Source organism: Phoxinus phoxinus (assembly GCF_949152265.1).
Source record: "Phoxinus phoxinus genome assembly, chromosome: 2".
Taxonomy (NCBI): Eukaryota; Metazoa; Chordata; class Actinopteri; order Cypriniformes; family Leuciscidae; genus Phoxinus; species Phoxinus phoxinus.
In genome coordinates, this window is record NC_136877.1 from 46,218,024 (window position 1) to 46,235,535 (window position 17,512).

The 17,512-nt window shown below is 38.7% G+C and overlaps 3 protein-coding genes across 7 annotated transcripts in view; 1 reads left to right on the forward strand and 2 right to left on the reverse strand.

Annotated features, from left to right (window-relative positions):
* Window positions 1-1,985: 1,985 nt before the first annotated feature.
* On the reverse strand, window positions 1,986-9,852 carry snx15 (sorting nexin 15). Its single transcript, XM_079605479.1, has 8 exons — window positions 9,582-9,852; window positions 9,120-9,155; window positions 8,918-9,038; window positions 8,637-8,752; window positions 6,736-7,084; window positions 6,498-6,647; window positions 6,213-6,416; window positions 1,986-3,170 (listed from the first exon to the last, which is right to left on the reverse strand). Exons 1-8 carry the CDS (start codon window positions 9,681-9,683, stop codon window positions 3,058-3,060), a joined length of 1,191 nt encoding a protein of 396 aa, XP_079461605.1. The 5' UTR covers window positions 9,684-9,852; the 3' UTR covers window positions 1,986-3,057.
* A 1,283-nt stretch (window positions 9,853-11,135) lies between these two features.
* On the forward strand, window positions 11,136-13,050 carry sst5 (somatostatin 5; the record flags this gene model as incomplete). Its single annotated transcript, XM_079592655.1, has 3 exons — window positions 11,136-11,141; window positions 11,868-11,981; window positions 12,856-13,050. 3 exons carry the CDS (start codon window positions 11,136-11,138, stop codon window positions 13,048-13,050), a joined length of 315 nt encoding a protein of 104 aa, XP_079448781.1.
* A 79-nt stretch (window positions 13,051-13,129) lies between these two features.
* trip6 (thyroid hormone receptor interactor 6) overlaps window positions 13,130-17,512 on the reverse strand; it is a 38,074-nt gene continuing 33,691 nt past the window's right edge. For 4 of the 5 annotated variants that reach the window (XM_079605475.1, XM_079605473.1, XM_079605477.1 and 1 more), the window contains exon 11: window positions 13,130-16,122. In XM_079605475.1, the coding sequence (XP_079461601.1) occupies window positions 15,991-16,122 (132 nt within the window). In that variant the 3' untranslated portion in view covers window positions 13,130-15,990. The remainder of the gene's footprint in view (window positions 16,123-17,512) is intronic. The other variant, XM_079605476.1, reaches the window with a different exon arrangement.

A 17,512-nucleotide genomic window follows, 5' to 3' on the forward strand; every position in this document is an offset into this window, starting at 1 on the left:
CGGCGTCTCTCGTGACGCTTTTGTTAGCTCTCTGCTGTGCGCGTTTATGTGTTTTGAAGGATGCGTTTCTTTAGAGACTCTCTGAAGGGAGCTAGCCTCTTTAGCCTATTGCTAGCCTCTCTTAAATTGCCTACATATTTAAAATTTGAATACATTTCAAAATGTAATTTATTCCTGTGATGCAAAGCTGAATTTTCAGCATCATTACTTCAGTCTTTAGTGTCACAGTTCAAAATAACAGTGTTTATTTGAAATAGAAATATTTTATGAATCATAATCTATGTTGCATCCTTGTTGTGTAAAAGCATTCATTCTGAACCTAAACTTTTGGAAGGTAGGTTAGTTAGTGTATAAGGGACTTTGTAAGGCCGTGCACCCATACAAATATTGTTTTGGGCCTGTGAATTTTATGGAGAATCCTGTAAAAATCTGCATTTTATCAGCTACCGCCAATTATAGATATCATTTGAGCACTAAATTTAACCGACACACCACTAGACTCCGGATTCAGCTGAGCCATGGCCACGGTTTCACCAGCTTTCCCCTCTTTACTGAAGCTCTGTTTTGAGTTTCTGCCTCTGACCTTGAGTTTCAGGAAACTGACTGCGGTAATGCACATTATTAAAGCTGTGAGTGTGTGCATGTGTCTTCAATGGATTGTCCTTGTCCTCTCAGCACCGCAAACATATTCTTTGATCTTTGACCGACATGACTCTCACAATGCGGTGGAGAACCTCAGGAATACAATATAATGCACCGACTCGCTCTCAGCCGCACACAGATAAGCTACCACAGACGTGAGAAAACGCGCGCGCTCACACACACTTTCACTCACTCTCCCTCTCAGTCTCTCCGCAGTACTCAGGTTGCAATTATCCTCTTTGGCTGGAGTGTTTTGATGGTATAATTGCCATGGACACTGAGGAGAGAGGGATTGGTGAGTGAGAGATAGAATGAGGGATGGAGAGGGGGAGAGAGGGACATCGAGAGCTGACACTCTCAGCATGCTAATGCCCAAACACACTCCATCTCCCCCCGTTTTCCTTTTTGTCACTCTCTTCATCACACACACACACACACACACACACACACACACACACACACACACACACACACACACACACACACACACACACACAGGTGCGGTAACCTCTCTCCATTCCACATTCTCTCCAGGAAGCCAAAACAGCAAATACACAAGCTCGACGGGAGAGCGAGAAAACAACAGTAGGAGGGGAACGAGAGGGATATTTTCCATCCACTGACAATAGAGATGATCCACGCTCATCCTCTGCTCATCCCTCAGTTCTTTCTGCTATGTAATCCGCTTCGTCCTTTATATTCGCTCCTTCCCTTTACCCCACTCCAGAAACAGAGCCAAAAGTGAGTGCTACTCATGATGGCCCTAAGAGATGTGGCTTTATCTGCGCTGATGTCTTGATCTAGTTCAGGGAAAACAGCGACACCTGGTGGTGTATTAAAACAACTGCGCTCAAACCTATTGAGATTATTAACAAAACAAAAAAAGTTGTTTTAGGGTTTAGTTACCCTTTAAAGTCCCCCTGTAGTCAATAATTGTATCCCTTAAAACTTATATTTGATCAACAAAATTACATATTAAAAAAATAATAATCTTGAAAAAAAAAATGTCTTCATGTTTTAAAATAGCTTGAATGTTACTCTACACAGCTACACCCTTGGCTAATTTAGTATGCGGTTTTATGAATATGCAAATTAGCCCCGCCTCCACTCACTCACACCAGCTCAGAGATCCTCTCGTTGACGATCACACTTTGACCTGATTGGTTACAAGGTAGTTTGTGAAGTCAGAAACACCAGTGATTTCAAACCGCGTTTTTAAGACTGTCTTTGGTTCACTGCAGCTTTAAGGAGAAAATACTTAGCAATGGTGTTGACTTATGAAGTTGTACATGGTTTGTCTTAAAGCATAGAAGAAGAAAAAAAACACATAGACATAAACAGCATTAAAAGCTTAATTTTCACCACAGGGGGACTTTAAAGTCAACATGACATGAAAATTAACCATATGAAAGGTGCACTATGTAACTTTTTTTGTTCAAAATCAACATTTTAATAATGAGTGAATACATCAAACAGTCTGGTTCCAGAAGTAAAACTTATCCATAGGGAAATACATTTTTAACAATAACTTAACCTTTAAAGAAAGAGCTACAAGGCAGTTAATCTATATTATTTGCTTCTTATGAAGCCGTCAGCCCACATTATTTCAGCTTAGTTTTAAAATAATTGTGTATAACAGCATAATTTGTGGTGGAAAAACTACATTACCCATGATGCTGTGCAGAAGATTCCACCAATCAGTCAAAACAAGCAAACAGCACCAAAAGATCTCTTTAGCTTTAGCTCTTTAGCTTTAGCAGTTTTTTAACTTTGTACCTGTCAAGTTTTCTAATATACTTGTTCGTTTCAAATCAAAGTTTGTAGTGTTGTGATTCACCTCGTCGCTGATTGGCTTGGTTTATGGCTTATAACACTTTAACAAAGACTTTTGAACACATTGAATATCCTGTTCCATCCTGAAATATCGTATTACAAAAGTAAAATGGGTCGAGAATGCTTTTTTATAATTATATTTTAAATTACTTATAATTTACAAAACAGGCAGATTCCATTGAAAAGGCAACGTCTTAAGTTAGACAACAGTCATTTACATAATGCTTCATTTACACGTTTCCAGTTCCTTAGGATCACACAGTATTAGATGATTACGCTAAAATAGTGTCAAATCAAGTAGAAATCGCTTGGTCTTACAATGCAGGGAGCGTAGTGCATCTATTGGACACATCCGTTTGGATGGTGATACAAGTGTATCTATTTGAGTGTGGGAGTCAAGTGTGTGTGTGTGGACCGTGTGGGTGGTCGGCGAGTTGCACTTAAGTGAAACCGTGGTGGAATTGTTTCAACGTGTTAGTCAAAACTGGGTTCATGAGGGTACATATGTGGGAGTGTGCTTGGGTATCCCAGGTTTGATGAAGCTTGAGTTAGTGTGTATGTGTGTGCGTTTAAATAGTTTCTCTATGTATTGTGGTCGTGAGTGGGAGTCTGTATAGATAGAAGTCTCTCCGCAAGCTCTAGGACTTCGGCAATCTTCCTCTTCACTGCTTCTCTCCTCTTCAAATCTACATCTCCTAGCGGGAGGGAATGAGTAATAGAGAGAGAAGAGAAAAGGGTAGAACAAAGGGATGTAGTGAGCTTTAGTTTCCTCCTACCATTAAAATATTTTACATTGCATCCAAATAGAGCTAATTTTCCTGCTTCGAGAAAAGAAAAAAAAATTGCACGTAATGTCCTTGTGTTGAGAGCTACTCTGCTCTTTCCTCTCAGATAATTTAATCACGCCAGGGTCATTCTGACCACAGCAAATTGGCCTTTGTATGATTTAGGGTCTGTAGCCTGTATATGGGGCCAGGTTTTCAATTACATTTTTATTTCGATTTAAAAAAAAAACTACAATGTTTATTAAAACAGCAGTGTTTTGGTCATGCATATTTTTATTTTTTAAAGAAATGAATACCTTTATTCAGCAAGGATATATTAAATGGATCAAACGTGACAGTAAAGAGCTTTAAGGTGTGTTCACACTTGTAGTTCGCTTTGCTTGGTCCGGACCCAAAACGTTTAGTCCTGGGCGTTCACATTGGCATTTTTACACCGAAACTAAAGATACCTAACGGCATAGGGATACGTTCACAACCTGATTGGTCGGCTTTTATTTTACGAAACAATGCCGTGCACTGCATCCGCTTGTTGTGTGTGCGTAGCCAACACATGATGGTATTTTGACCAGCTGAGAACTCGTGAAGAGTTTATAAAATGCGTAAAGGAGTCAAAACAGCAACAGGAATTCCTCCGTCACACACACACACACACACACACACAATGATCTGCTGTGAGGAGACGAGGTTCTGATGCCTTACCGAACTGTGATGGGCAACACTGCGACAATGATGAAAAAAACAGGTGTGCTTCAGCATTATGTCTATTTGAGGTTCTATCTGGTGACATCATGTCCTGTTTTTGGTTAGTTTACATGTCTTTGGTTCGTGTTGCGTTCATATTTGAGTCGAACCGCACCAGAGTTGGTTTGGAAGCGGACTGAGACTCATCTTTCAGAGTCTCGGTCCGCTTGTTTGGTGGCACCAGGGTTCGGATATCAGCGTTCACACTTATTCAGATGAACCGCACTAACAGAGCAATCGCACTAGGGTCCGTTTTAATTGAACTAAACATGCCAAGTGTGAACACACACCCTAAATGTTACAAACAGTGTTGGGGTAACACATTACAAGTAACGCAAGTTATGTAATCAGATTCCTTTTTTCAACTTGTAAAGTAATGCATTACTTTTAAAATTAAGGTTTAGAGTTACTTTTTCAAACGTTAAGAGAACTCGTGAGTAAGTGCAGAGGCGTTGTGTGTGTGAACATGATGGATGAAGTGAAGATAATGGGTAGACGCTCAGTCTAGGTGCTAATTCTGGGTTTATCACCAGGTTCACTCAGATGTGTCGGCCAGAACACCACTTAAGGCCAAATATTCCAGAGTATGAAATGAAGAGCTGAGAGAAAGTTCTTATTATTCTGTTTATTCTTCACTTTTTCTTGTGCGAGTGAGATTGAGGGTGAATGCAATTTTAAGTGTGTGTGGTTTCTATAAAGAGAGAAACAAAATACAGATGAATAAAGGAAACATGCATACACTCATTCCTCCTTAAGCACTAATATACATTACAAACATAAAATAAATAATAGTCAGAATATGACTATATATCTCTTAAACTCTAAGAATGTAAGAAGAGAGAAAGGATTCAAACACTTATATGGGATTCTCAGATTTCCTACCGTGCATTAAGTTACCAATAACGTAGATATAACCTTCTGTCGTCTATGATATACTTCAAAGCCTCAATAGCGTTCCAGATAATAATATTTAACGCCACTTTTTGCTCAACCAAAGTAATAAATATTCATAACAACAAATAGTAAAGTATAAGCATGTCTAAACACGATGCTGTGACATATTTTGACCCGACGTACTGAATCAGATGGACTGAAGCTAGAAAGTAACGTACGAACGTGGATATAATCAACACAACGGTCGCGTAGCGACCCTTAAACTCCTAACTCTCATCCATAGCAAATAGCAGAAATAACAGCAGACAAAGAAATACAATATCACGAGTAATGCAGCAGATATACTTACTTTCCTCATTGACGCACACTCTGAAGAAAAGTGTCCCTCACAATTATCATCCGACGACGATCTCTATCTTACAGCATACTAACAACTGTGACAACCAACCGACTATCTCTATCGTACTGCATACTAACTGTGCAACGTCAGATATACTATACAAACCAGCGCGCGCTTTACCGTCACAAGCACTGAATACACGGGAGTAAACATGAAACATAAAGCACAATATGGTCTAAATACTAAATAATTAATACTAAATAAAGCAAAACTAACATAACTTTGGGGCCTTTTCTACAATGGATATTGTAGTTCTAGACTAAATGTGAACATGCATTTACTGATCTCACTTGCACAAAAACACATCCAGTATTACTCAAAATGACAAACAAGTCCAGCCCATATGAGAAAAAGTATTACAATTATTTTTTATAAAAAAGTAACCAAGTAGTTGGGGAGTGACCCAATATTGTAATGTATTACTTTTAAAAGTAACTTTCCCCAACACTGGTTACAAAATATTTATATTTCAAATAAAAGGATCATGTGACACTGAAGACTGGAGTAATGATGCTCAAAATTCAGCTTTGCCAAAACAGGAATAAATTACATTTAAAATATATAAAAATAGAAAAGATATTTTAAATAGTAATAATGTTTCACAATACACAAAAGACTTTCAAAAACATAATAAAAGTTATGCCTCTATTTTAAACTCAACTTTGTGCACACTTGTTATAACTTCGAGTTAATGAGTCACACTGGAAATGGAAGGTCACGTCAAGCACATGCATTGTGGGATACTATATTCCCAACAGTGTGCTTTGTTGAATAAAGCACATATTAACAAAGGTAGTATTTAGTTTTTTGGGGATTCTGTGAATGCAGAAAATTTGCACAGTATTATCCTATACACTGCAGAGAAGTATATATATCTATATATTAGTATGCCATCACAAACATCCTCCTCGTCTTACCTTGCACTCCTTTCATAAATATATCGACAGCCATCCTGTATCGTTTCACTGCTCCACTGTAATCACCCTCTCGCTCTCGTTCCTGGGCGGCATTCAGCTCGTCATTGGCCTGGAGCACGTAGCTCTCATCAGACTCAGTCCCGTTTGGACCCGTTAGAGGGACAGACAGGAGTTGAGCATGGCTGGGTGACCCGAACGGTTGATCTGAGGCATTGAATAAGGTGGTTAGAGTGAGATTTGCATTTAAAAGAAAAAAAACAGGTCAAACTGTGCAGACTTCCCTACCTTCTTTGGCACATGGGTCAAAAATAGCGAGGTCTGTATCTGACAGCGGAGGCGGAGCCTTTTCTGAATGTTCCTCCAATCCCGAATCAAACAGCGAATCAAACTCCTCTAATTGGTCGACTGGAGAACCTGGAATTTCAAGCGAGGCATCTGGAGGATGAAGAGCAGGAATGGAGCAATTAGACCATGATTGAAATCGAATAGAAACAGGATAAAAGAACGTAGATGACAAACTAACGTGTTGTGGCGTCTGTAGCAGCAGCGCATTGCTCTGTGCCGTTATCCTGATGTGTCGTGATGTCAGTGTCGCTCTCTTTTTCTGTCAGTTCCTGTATTTGCGTTTCTGCTTGTGTTTCTGGTGTGGGGCTGCTTTCCCTGTCGACGGAAAAGGCCTCGACTGCTTCCTCTGGCTGGGCTAGATCTGTCAGTCTTGGGTTGGACTCCAGCTCCTGGGCCGGGATGGGAGCATCTCTCCCCGTCTCCTCTTCAGCCGACAGCTCAGCGTTCCTCTCCGGCAGGGGAATGAGAGGAGGAGGAAGATACGTGGAAACGGCAGCTGTCTCCAGTGGTCTCCTCACTTCTCCTCCCTGACAGAAAATACCATTCACAGGACACACAATCAGACAAATACAGCACACCGGTCACATATGGACAACTTTTATGATACTTTTTTAGTATTTTTATGAGTTTGACCATGTCAGTGACTATTATAAACTCTGTTAAGAGCAATATTTATTTTATGTTCCACCTAAACAACACCTGAGGATAAGTATTGATGGCAGTAATTGATGAACTATATGTATACACATTACCGTCTAAAAAAAAATTGTTTTGTTTTTTTGGATGAAGTCTCTTAGTAGAGTTGTGTTCACACTTGGCATGTTTGTTTCGATTAAAACGAACTTTGGTGCGATTGCTCTGTTAGTTGCGTGTCATGCAAAAGATACCCTGGTGCCACCAAACAAGCGGAAAAGATGAGTCTTTGTCCACTTCCAAACGAACTCTGGAGCGATTCGACTAAAATATGAACGCAACACGGACCAAAGACATGTAAACGAACCAAAAACAGGATATAATGTCACAAGATGCGTCAATATTCGGTAAGTTCAGTCGTGAAATAGAGACAGAACGTATTTAGGCCACGCCCACAACAGAGGGGGACACAAAATCCAACCGTCTCCATTGACTTTGCATTGCGAGAGGCTGCCTCCTTGTCATTTCTTGCTTCTAACTAAAGACAGAAAAATGCCTAAAAGCTGCTGTGTGACCAGGTGTACAGCAAACAAGCTAAGAAAACGAGAAATACGTTTTTATAAGCTGCCGACCCCAAAAAACGAGTGTTTAAGGACTTAAAAGTGGATCAGGCAGTGAGACAGAGCATAACGTGTCTCATTACTCCGAGAACTAACGTACGCCCGCTGGAGGAGAACGTAATCGGCAACACAGGATAGCTTCTCTTTCAGAAATGTAATATATAAAAGTGACATTTGGATATTTGACTCACCAGTGACCAAATGTTTAACTTACTGCACACGTAACTGTATTTTTAGTGCATACTGAGTGTCAGGATCCCACAATTTACTAATTCGTTGCAGCCTGTATCCACTTTTAAGTCCTTAAACGCTCGTTTTTTTGGGTCAACAGCTTATAAAAACTTATTTCTGGGTTTTTTAGCTTGTTTGCTGTACACCTGGTCACTCAGCAGCTTTTAGGCATTTTTCTGTCTTTTGTTAGAAGCAAGAAATGACAAGGAGGCAGCCTCTCGCAATGCAAAGTCAATGGAGACGGTTGGATTGTTTTTCCCCCCCGGTGGGCGTGGTCTTCAGATTATGACGCGTTGCGCTCTGTCTCTACATACGTAATAACAGCCGACCAATCAGGTTGTGAACATATCCCTATGCCTTTAGGTTCAGTATCTTTAGGTTTGGTGTTAAAATGCCAATGTGAACGTTAAGCAAACCGAACAACAAGTGTGAACACACACTTAGTCTGACTGGAATCTGATCTAAATGAGTTACTGTCCACACTGTCGCAACTGGTCAGATCCAATTTGTGTGTCCTGTGGCGCTCTTTTTTATTTTCCAGAATATCTGCATTGCTTTCTATGGCAATGGCATAGACATAATATATATGTCTTACCCTGAAGAAATCTTTGAGTTGAGGGCTGTTGTACAGAGCAGGAATGTTTGTAGAGAAGAGCAGCATGTCCTCGGCTGCTTTCCTCCGCTCTTCAATCACAGCCTCATCAAAACGCCCTGTGAGAGCGAGAGATACAGAGAGAGCGGTGAGGGACGTTAGAAAAGTAGAAAGAAGCCGACTCACAGCATCAAGTCATAACAATGAAATTCTTCAAATTCAGCTGGTGGGAAATAAAGTGACAAATGTTTGCATCACGTCTCAAGCAATTGCGTTGACCTTACCAAAAACCTGCGCTCGTGGGAAAGGGGGAAACTCTTCTAGCCGCCTGAACAGGTTCCTGTGAGTGTACGCCAGCTCTCCGTGTAATTTCTTCAACTCTGAGTACCTCTTCCACACCACAACCTGCCAATCAAACCAACAATGAGTCCAGTGCAGCTCCAAACATGTGTGTGTGCAAACATACAGGGTCAGGGATGATCATACCTCTTTAACATTCTCCGGCTGTGTCTTTGATACAAACTGTGGAGAAAGAGACGGATAAGTTAAACCACATGACACCAAAGGGAGAGGATTTGAAAGGGCTTATTATTTGAAGCATGAATGAGGAAGGGGGTCAGATTTGTGCATGAGACACTGGAGTCACGTGGTCTCGTTCCAGATTTTTTAAATCACGAGTTTCACAGCAAACCATATACACAAACCGAGGTTTGTAGTTATTATTAACCCTCTCTATGATGATCAATATGTCTTTTGTATTTATGAAGCACAGGTTATCAAAGTGTAAAGCATAAACATCTCGGATACCTGTAATCAATTCAAAACACAAAACTCATATATATCTGAGGTCGAAACTATGCCGTATCTATTCTATTATTCCTCTCTGTGATAAGGAAATGTAACGTTAATGTTAAATAGGATCATGCAGAATATGATAGTGCTACTAACCCTTGCTGTTACTTTATACTCCGTGTGTCCTTTCTCGTGTGTGCGTGGATCTGTCACTGTGAAGAAGCGATAATATTCTTCAGTTTTAGACTTTCGAGACATCACTGTCAGAAAAATGTTTAAATTTGAAATAACATAAATATGAGGACAGAATCAAGCGGTCGTGACTGGTACTGCGTTGGACTGTTGACAGTTTGGAAGTTACTTCCTGCTTTGTGACAGGCCATGCGCAAACGCATAACGTCTCTACTTTTCAATCCCTTCAAAATAAAAGTCATTATAGGGAACGTGACGTTTTATTTTGTTTGTGGTGTCTTCGACGAATGTGGTGATGACAGAACGAGTGTGACCCATAGACTGTAAAAAAAAGAGTGAATGATAAGTGTGTAAAAATAGAGTCTATATTAGATACACATTATAAATCAAGTTTTACATCACTTTAAAAGTCTACAGTCACTGCCCGCTTTTCAAAAAAAAAAATGTTTTGCTGTTGGAAAGAAACCCAATTCTGTGACTATGAAAGTGCAATGTATTTGTAACCTATTCAAATTATATCAAACCATTGTGAACCTGCCATTGTGAAATTATTAACAGATCTGATTATCATTATTATGTTACATTGCAACCTTATGCTAAACGCCTTTTTTTAAAATTAAAATATAAAAAGCAATCAATTCTAACTCTAAAGATAATGCTTACTTCTTTCCCTCAAATTAAAGGGTTAGTTCACCCAAAAATAAAAATTCTGTCAGTAATTACTCACCGGCATGTTGTTCCAACCCCGTAAGACTTTCGTTCATCTTCGAAACACAAATTAAGATATTTTTGATTAAATCTGAGAGCTGTCTCACTCCTTCATAGGCTTCTATTGTAATTAAAACTTGCCGGCCCAGAAAGTTAGTAAAGATAATGAGTGAGTTCACGTAGTGTAACAGCGCAGCACTTCTGATTTGTACGCCAGCAGGTTGGCTCACTATTGGCCGACGCTGTCATGTGTGTGATGCTGGCCAATAGTGAGCCTACGTTCTGACGTACAACCCAGAAGCGCTGCCCTGTTACACTACGTGAACTCACCCAGAGGCCCACACAGAAGAAAATATATAGTCGAATAAAGTTGTTATTTTTGTTTCTTTTTTCGCACAAAAAGTATTCTTGTCGCCTGATAAACTCATGGTTGAGCCACTGTAGTCACTTCGACTATTTTAAACATTTGTCTTTACTAACTTTCTGGGCCGGCAAGTTTAAATTACAATAGAAGCCTGTGAAGGAGTTGTGAGACAGCTCTCAGATTTAATCAAAAATATCTTAATTTGTGTCCCGAAGATGAACGAAAGTCTTACGGGGTTGAAACAACATGAGGGTGAGTCACTACTGACAGAATTTTCCTTTTTGGCTGAACTAACCCTTTTAAACCAAGGATGAGCTGGCTTCATTTAGGTGCCCAGCATGTCACCCATAGCACTGACATGCTCACCACCTTGTAAATGTTAATGGCCACCCATTGAGACGGCCAAGTCTGAGTAATTGCCCTCTGAGATCTCGAAGTCCTGGATCATGTGGGTACAGAGGGATGAGATTTAGAGGTGCACAACTGTCCATTATCAGCCACACATGAGTATCAGATTTGATCCGATGGACAGGATCTATATCTATAGGTCTACATGTACTGTAAAGCAGTCACCTATATAACCGGAGATGGAGGATGGTGTGATGTAATGGCCAAGCAGACCAATTAACATTTGAGTCACTTCGCATCATTAATTCCTCTGTCTAACGAGGACCTCATAGTGAGAATAAGACACAGAAATGCACGGTTCTCCAAATCACAAGTGACACCACACGCCTTACCGGACCACGATAGTATCATCAACCTGCAATAATGAAGACCTTACTAGTTCATTAATGCCTTGCCACTGAAGTTATTAACACTTTCCCCTGTCAAACCTGAGGATATGTATGCTATAGATGATCAATTTGTATTGCAAATAAGATAAAATTGATACAGCTTCTGATGCAAAGGTCACACCTTGATGTGACCTTATCAAACATCTTTCCTACTGGGTCTGGAAGAGTCCCTTCCCTCGCACACGTCTCTTTACCCTTTACCCCTTCTCCTGTACACCCACACACCCACCTTCATCATCCTCCGTGTGTTATGTTTCGACCAATAAGTTCTCTTTCATCGACCCCAGGTTCCCAGCTTTGGTGCCTATATAAGCTTGTCATCCCTATTGGCATCTAAACGCAGTGTTTTTACAGTGCTGTAAGATGTTTTCCCCGTTACAGATGGTCGTGGCGACTCTATCGCTCTCTTTGCTGCTGTGCAGCGTCAGTCCGGCACCTGGAGGAGACATGCTGATCCAGCTCTTACGGTCTGAAGTGGAGCCCAAGGAGAATGAGGTAGAAGAACACAAGCTTTTCTACAGTTTGTTTTGATGGTGATGTCTGTGTGGATATAGAGAAAATAATGGTACAACTTTAAGGTCCCAATAGGCAATGCATTGCCTAACAAAAAATAACAATCAGCAATACATTTGTTATCAATCAATCAATCAATATATATGTATATATGTGTGTGTGTGTGTGTTTATTTATAAAATGGTATAACTTTTTTTGTTAATAACAATACAACTGTTTATTTTTCATTATTTGTTTTGCAAATATTGAATCAATGAACAGTATTAAAAAGATCTTTTGACCAAAGCTCTTTACTCAATCGGCAGTAAAACCTCAGTGAGTGTCACGCGCAGTTTGGAGCGTCTCTGCTTGTTTGCAATGCAATTGTAAATAAAGAACTTGCTCTTCGCTGGAGAAGGGGAATGTTTTACTTGTCAAGGCATAGCCAATATTAAATAGCCTGTGCGAAGCACTTCGACTTTAATAACATGAGATTTTGGCCAAATGACAGAAAAATGAGCGCCTGCATAGTTGCACAATGCTGCCTCAGATGCCGATGTTAATGACGAACAAAAACATGTCCGAATTTCTCTCGATAAAAACAAGACAATTTGGTTTTGGTAACATGTAAATAACAACTGTCTGACCATGTATAAAGCCACATTATCAACTTTAACAACGCAGTGTTTAATTGTTTAAAATATATGTTTTTTTTTGTCTATTTTATGAAAAGTGGCACTTTTTGGAGATAGGTTTCCGCCAGACAGCGACGCAATGATAAACTGTTAGTAACAAAGTAGGCTACTAAAGCAAGTTCAAATTAGAATATATTTTTCTTCTTGACCTTGACAAGCTTGTGAATCTTCATTCTTTGCAGCTTCAGGATTTCTTTCGTTTGCTCCTTCTGAAGCAACTTTCGGAGTCGGTGGCGCCTGAGGAGAAACAGCCTCGTGAAAGCATTGATGATGATCTTGACGTCCACAATGAAGTGGTTCGCCAGATTCCCCTCTCCCATCGAGAACGGAAAACAGGCTGTCGGAATTTCTACTGGAAGACCTTCACCTCCTGTTAGTCAACTTGCTTGGTATCAAATCTCAACTCAAACCCTTGCAACATTGACCTAACTGTGTAGGCGTCAATATTACTTGTTTTAGAGGATTTTGGATCGTGTGCTTTATGCCCGTATCCCGGATTGTAATAACGAATCTTGTCTTTCGTTTCTCCTTTTACATTTACCAACAATGTTCTTAAAATTCACCAGCACGCATATTGGTAAATAACGACACCAGTAATACTATTCCAGTACAAATTGAGTGTTACTCTTCTTGTATAGTATTGATTGTTATGCACTGTATGGTAAAAAATGTGTGTTATGGGTACTATGGAGATTGATAGCAAGTGATTTAATGATTAAAGTTCAATTTAAATTGAAAAAATCTTTATCTATAGGTTGTGCTGACCTTGCAACAGTGTCATTAGATTGTTAGTCCTCTGTAATAAACTGTGATCAGGGAAACTGTTTACATGTGATTGGCTCTATGGAATATAATACAAAAAAGCAAACACACAACTTTTTTGGGGGTATTTTTTCTTTCTTTCACAGTTCATCAAATCATAATTTGGAAACAATAGTCAGTACAAAAACTAGAAATCAATAGACATTTGCTGTAAATACAAATGGATTTATAAAGCAGATTTTTTATCTCCCCATAATAAACATCAGGGGGGAAAAAATGCAATAAGTAATCCAAACAAGCCCTGAAATAAACTGGCAGCTTAAAAAGCATATCAGCCATTAAAACAAACCGTGCAGAACCAGGGGCGCTTTATCAATCAGTGATTAATGACAATGATGACCGGTTTAGAAAGTTGTGGCAGCAAATTAATCCGATTTGAACCATACATTTGAACAATCTTACAAAATATTCCAGACAAAGTCAATAAATAAAGCATGCAACCATCTGACCCACTTTATGCTTTTAGTTTCTAGATAAATGTAACTATTCATCGGAACGAACACTGGTACTTATTTTGCTTCAAACAATCAACATCTTATTTCAAACCTTTTTGTAAAATCGCTTTAAGTAATGGATGCTTGCTGTTCCACATAATTCAAATAATAAAAAATGCATTGACACAAAAATAAAGCAAATACAGCAAAAAAAAAAAAAAAGAGATGTAAAAAAATAAAGCCAGTCAGTAACAATCTCTTTGCACAAAAGTCGGATGCATAATCTAAATCTGAAGTGAAAGTCTTGACCTTCTTGTAAACTTCATTTCACTTATCTTCTGTTAGTCAATAATCTGTTTATTTAGTAACAAAATTGCGACTAACTTCCTCAATGTTACGAGAAACGTTCTAATAGGTCATATTTGTCATTCTTCTAACATAGCAGATTCCTTTCCCTAAACGCTCACTATTTCTCTCACTATTCAAACTCGCTGCCGAAACCAGACCACTGAGCATAGCAGAAAACACACACCTGTCCAAAGATTCATCCTTCATTGAAGCGTTCATGGTTTACACTGACTCTTTATTCCTATCTGGCAATATCATGTTCTTATAACAGCGTAAAGGGACAGTTCACCCAAAAATTACAATTCTGTCATTAATTACTTGCCATCATGTCGTTGCAAACCCGTAAGACTTTCGTTCATCTTCAGAACACAAATGACGATCTTTTTAATTAAATCTGAGAGATTTACGTCTACGTAACTCACACTGACACTTAAAAAAAAGTGAATAAAGAAATCATAAAACTAATCCATATGAATTGAGCGGTTTGTTCCAAAATTTTCTGAAGGGACTCGATCACTTTATATGATGAACAGATTTATTTTCGGCTTTAATTCACATATAGACATTCATCAACTCACACATAAGTTGAGGTAAACGGAAACTCAAGCATAATTACTTGACATGCGAGAACCAATGAGGTTCATTCTCATGTTACGCATCACGTTTGAGCTTCATGTTTGCTGATCAATGTTTATATGTGAATAAAAGCCTAAATTCAATCTGTTCATCATATAAAGCGATCGAGCTCTTCAGAAAATGTGCACTAAACCGCTCAATTCATATGGATTAGTTTTACGATCTCTTTATAAACTTTTTGAAGTGTTAAAGTGTCAGTTGCGTAGCTGTCAATGGAGGGACAGAAATAGCTCAGATTTCACCAAAAAGATCTTCATTTGTGTTCTGAAGATGAACGAAAGTCTTACGGGTTTGCAACGACATGATGGCGAGTAATTAATGACAGAATTTTAATTTTTGGGTGAACTATCGCTTTAAGAGGTCAGCATAAACCTAGAGTTTTAATCTAGAGGCTGTTTGGACTGACAAGAAAACAAAAGCTGCCCATGTTAAACTTTTCCACCTTTTCACCAGAGAATCATTATTAGCATCATGATGAATTTAACGATAATAAATCAATACCAAGTTCGTAAATGAAATACAGTAATAATATCCTTCAACAATCATGATTTCAAGTATTAAAATAATGAGTGCTTGATCTCCGCCGAGTGTAGCAGGAGAAAACATCATGTATTTGTTTTTGAGAGGATAGAGAGCATCTGAACGGGGGACGATATGAAGCGACCCCGACTGCCAGCAGAATCGGGGCGTTATTTGAGGAAAACTGAGACTTGTTTCTATATTTCCATGAAAGGTTATTGTAAAAACTCAAGAGCAGATTGGACAGATTTTCCAAAGTCAGAAATGCACCCGGTTCACAAGACTCACATTTTTTGTATAAACATACACACGCATTTCATTCACCACCTGTTTTTCTCTTTTATTAAATATTCATCTTTCCAGTCAATCTCCTCTAAGCACAAGAGCGATTGTTTTTTTTGTCCACAGCTCTACGCTAGCATTAGATCGTGCGATTGACATGTGGATATTTAGTGTGGAGGATGGAAGAAATACCAGGTGGTGGATGTTTAGATAGTTGCATGGTCTGAAGGATAACCATGAAGCAGAGAACGGGCACAGCGAGTCGGGACGGGGGCGTTAGCAGTCAGTGGAGATTTTGGCAGAAAGGTCTTGGATGCGACGAGCGCTGCAGCTCTTGCACAGAATGTGTCCGTCCAGGGGATAGCAGCCTCTTCCCTCGGCCTCTGAAGACAGGAGAAGACCGCACTCCTACAACACAGACACAGTTCGGCTTTAGCACGCACCTGCTCTACTTCACTTCTTATTACTCACTCATTTCAATAGTCAAAATGTTATTTTTAATACATTCATCTCAAAGTAGTATGTATGCATTTGTAATTGCAGTAGCCACGTATTTAACAATATTGCAATATCGCACTTTTTCAGTGGCGATGGTTCCAGAAATATTTTACCCTATTCATTTCTCCCATAGGGATTTTTAAAAAAAAAAAGAAAAAAAAAAAGTCTTCATTAAAACATTATAAGCCATGAACCAAACCAAAACGCTACAAACTTTGGTTAGAAGCAAAAAAGCATTTGAAAAAAAAAAAATGTAGGGAAATAAGCGAGGTAAAGAACTACAATCCCATGAAGCACTGCGAATAACCATAATCGAATAAAAAACAATGGAGAAATTTCAGTATATTGAATTGATTATATGTGTATATATTTCGTTTATTGCAATAAAATATGCACATATACATACAAATATTTTGAGAGCATAGAGAGATCGACTCCATTATGTCATTTGCAGTGCTTCACGTGAGTGGGCGGAGCTAAAGATCTTATTTGGCACATTTTGCTCGTCTTCTCTCTGATTGGTGGAATTTTCTGTATAGCATCTTGGGTAATGTAGTTTTCCACCAGGAATTCCGCTGTTAAACGATTATTTTAAAACAAAGTTGAAATAATGTGTGCTGACGGCTTCAGCAAAAGCAAATACCACCAATTAACAACCTCGTTGCTCAGAGTAAGGCTTATATTTAAAGGTTTAGAAGTTGTAGCTAGAAATCTATTTCCTTACGGAGAAAATTGAGTTTTTATTTCCGACTGTTGCACTCTGTAGCGCCAGATTAAGACGAGACGACACTTTTTCAGGCATTTTTAGGCTATTTTGCTTCCATGAATTGACTGAGACTAGTGGAAAGAAGTCAAGTAAAAGCAAAATAGCCTAAAATCTCAAAAGTGACCATTGCCTGAAAAACAATGGTTTTGCCTGTAGTGTCTTGCTGTTACCAATCAAATTGAGTCTTACAAAGAAGCAAAGATGGCTTTTGTTGGTGCTGATTTCAATATATTGTTACATATAACTTTATTATTTCTATTGCATTTAAAATATGGTTAAAGTGCACTGGTGAATGTTCTGACAAGCATGGTAAACTAAAGTATACTTGCATGTCATGCATATAAACATGTGTAATTATATAATTTATACTAAATTGCTATGTCATTACAAATGTATAAAGTCACCATAAAATCTAAACGAACAATTCTTATTTTATCAGATAATTACAAATTAAAAAACATAATTTAGTGTGACTTTCATAATTAACAAAATCCCATTAAATATTGAGATGTTTCTTGTCAATATCATACATCA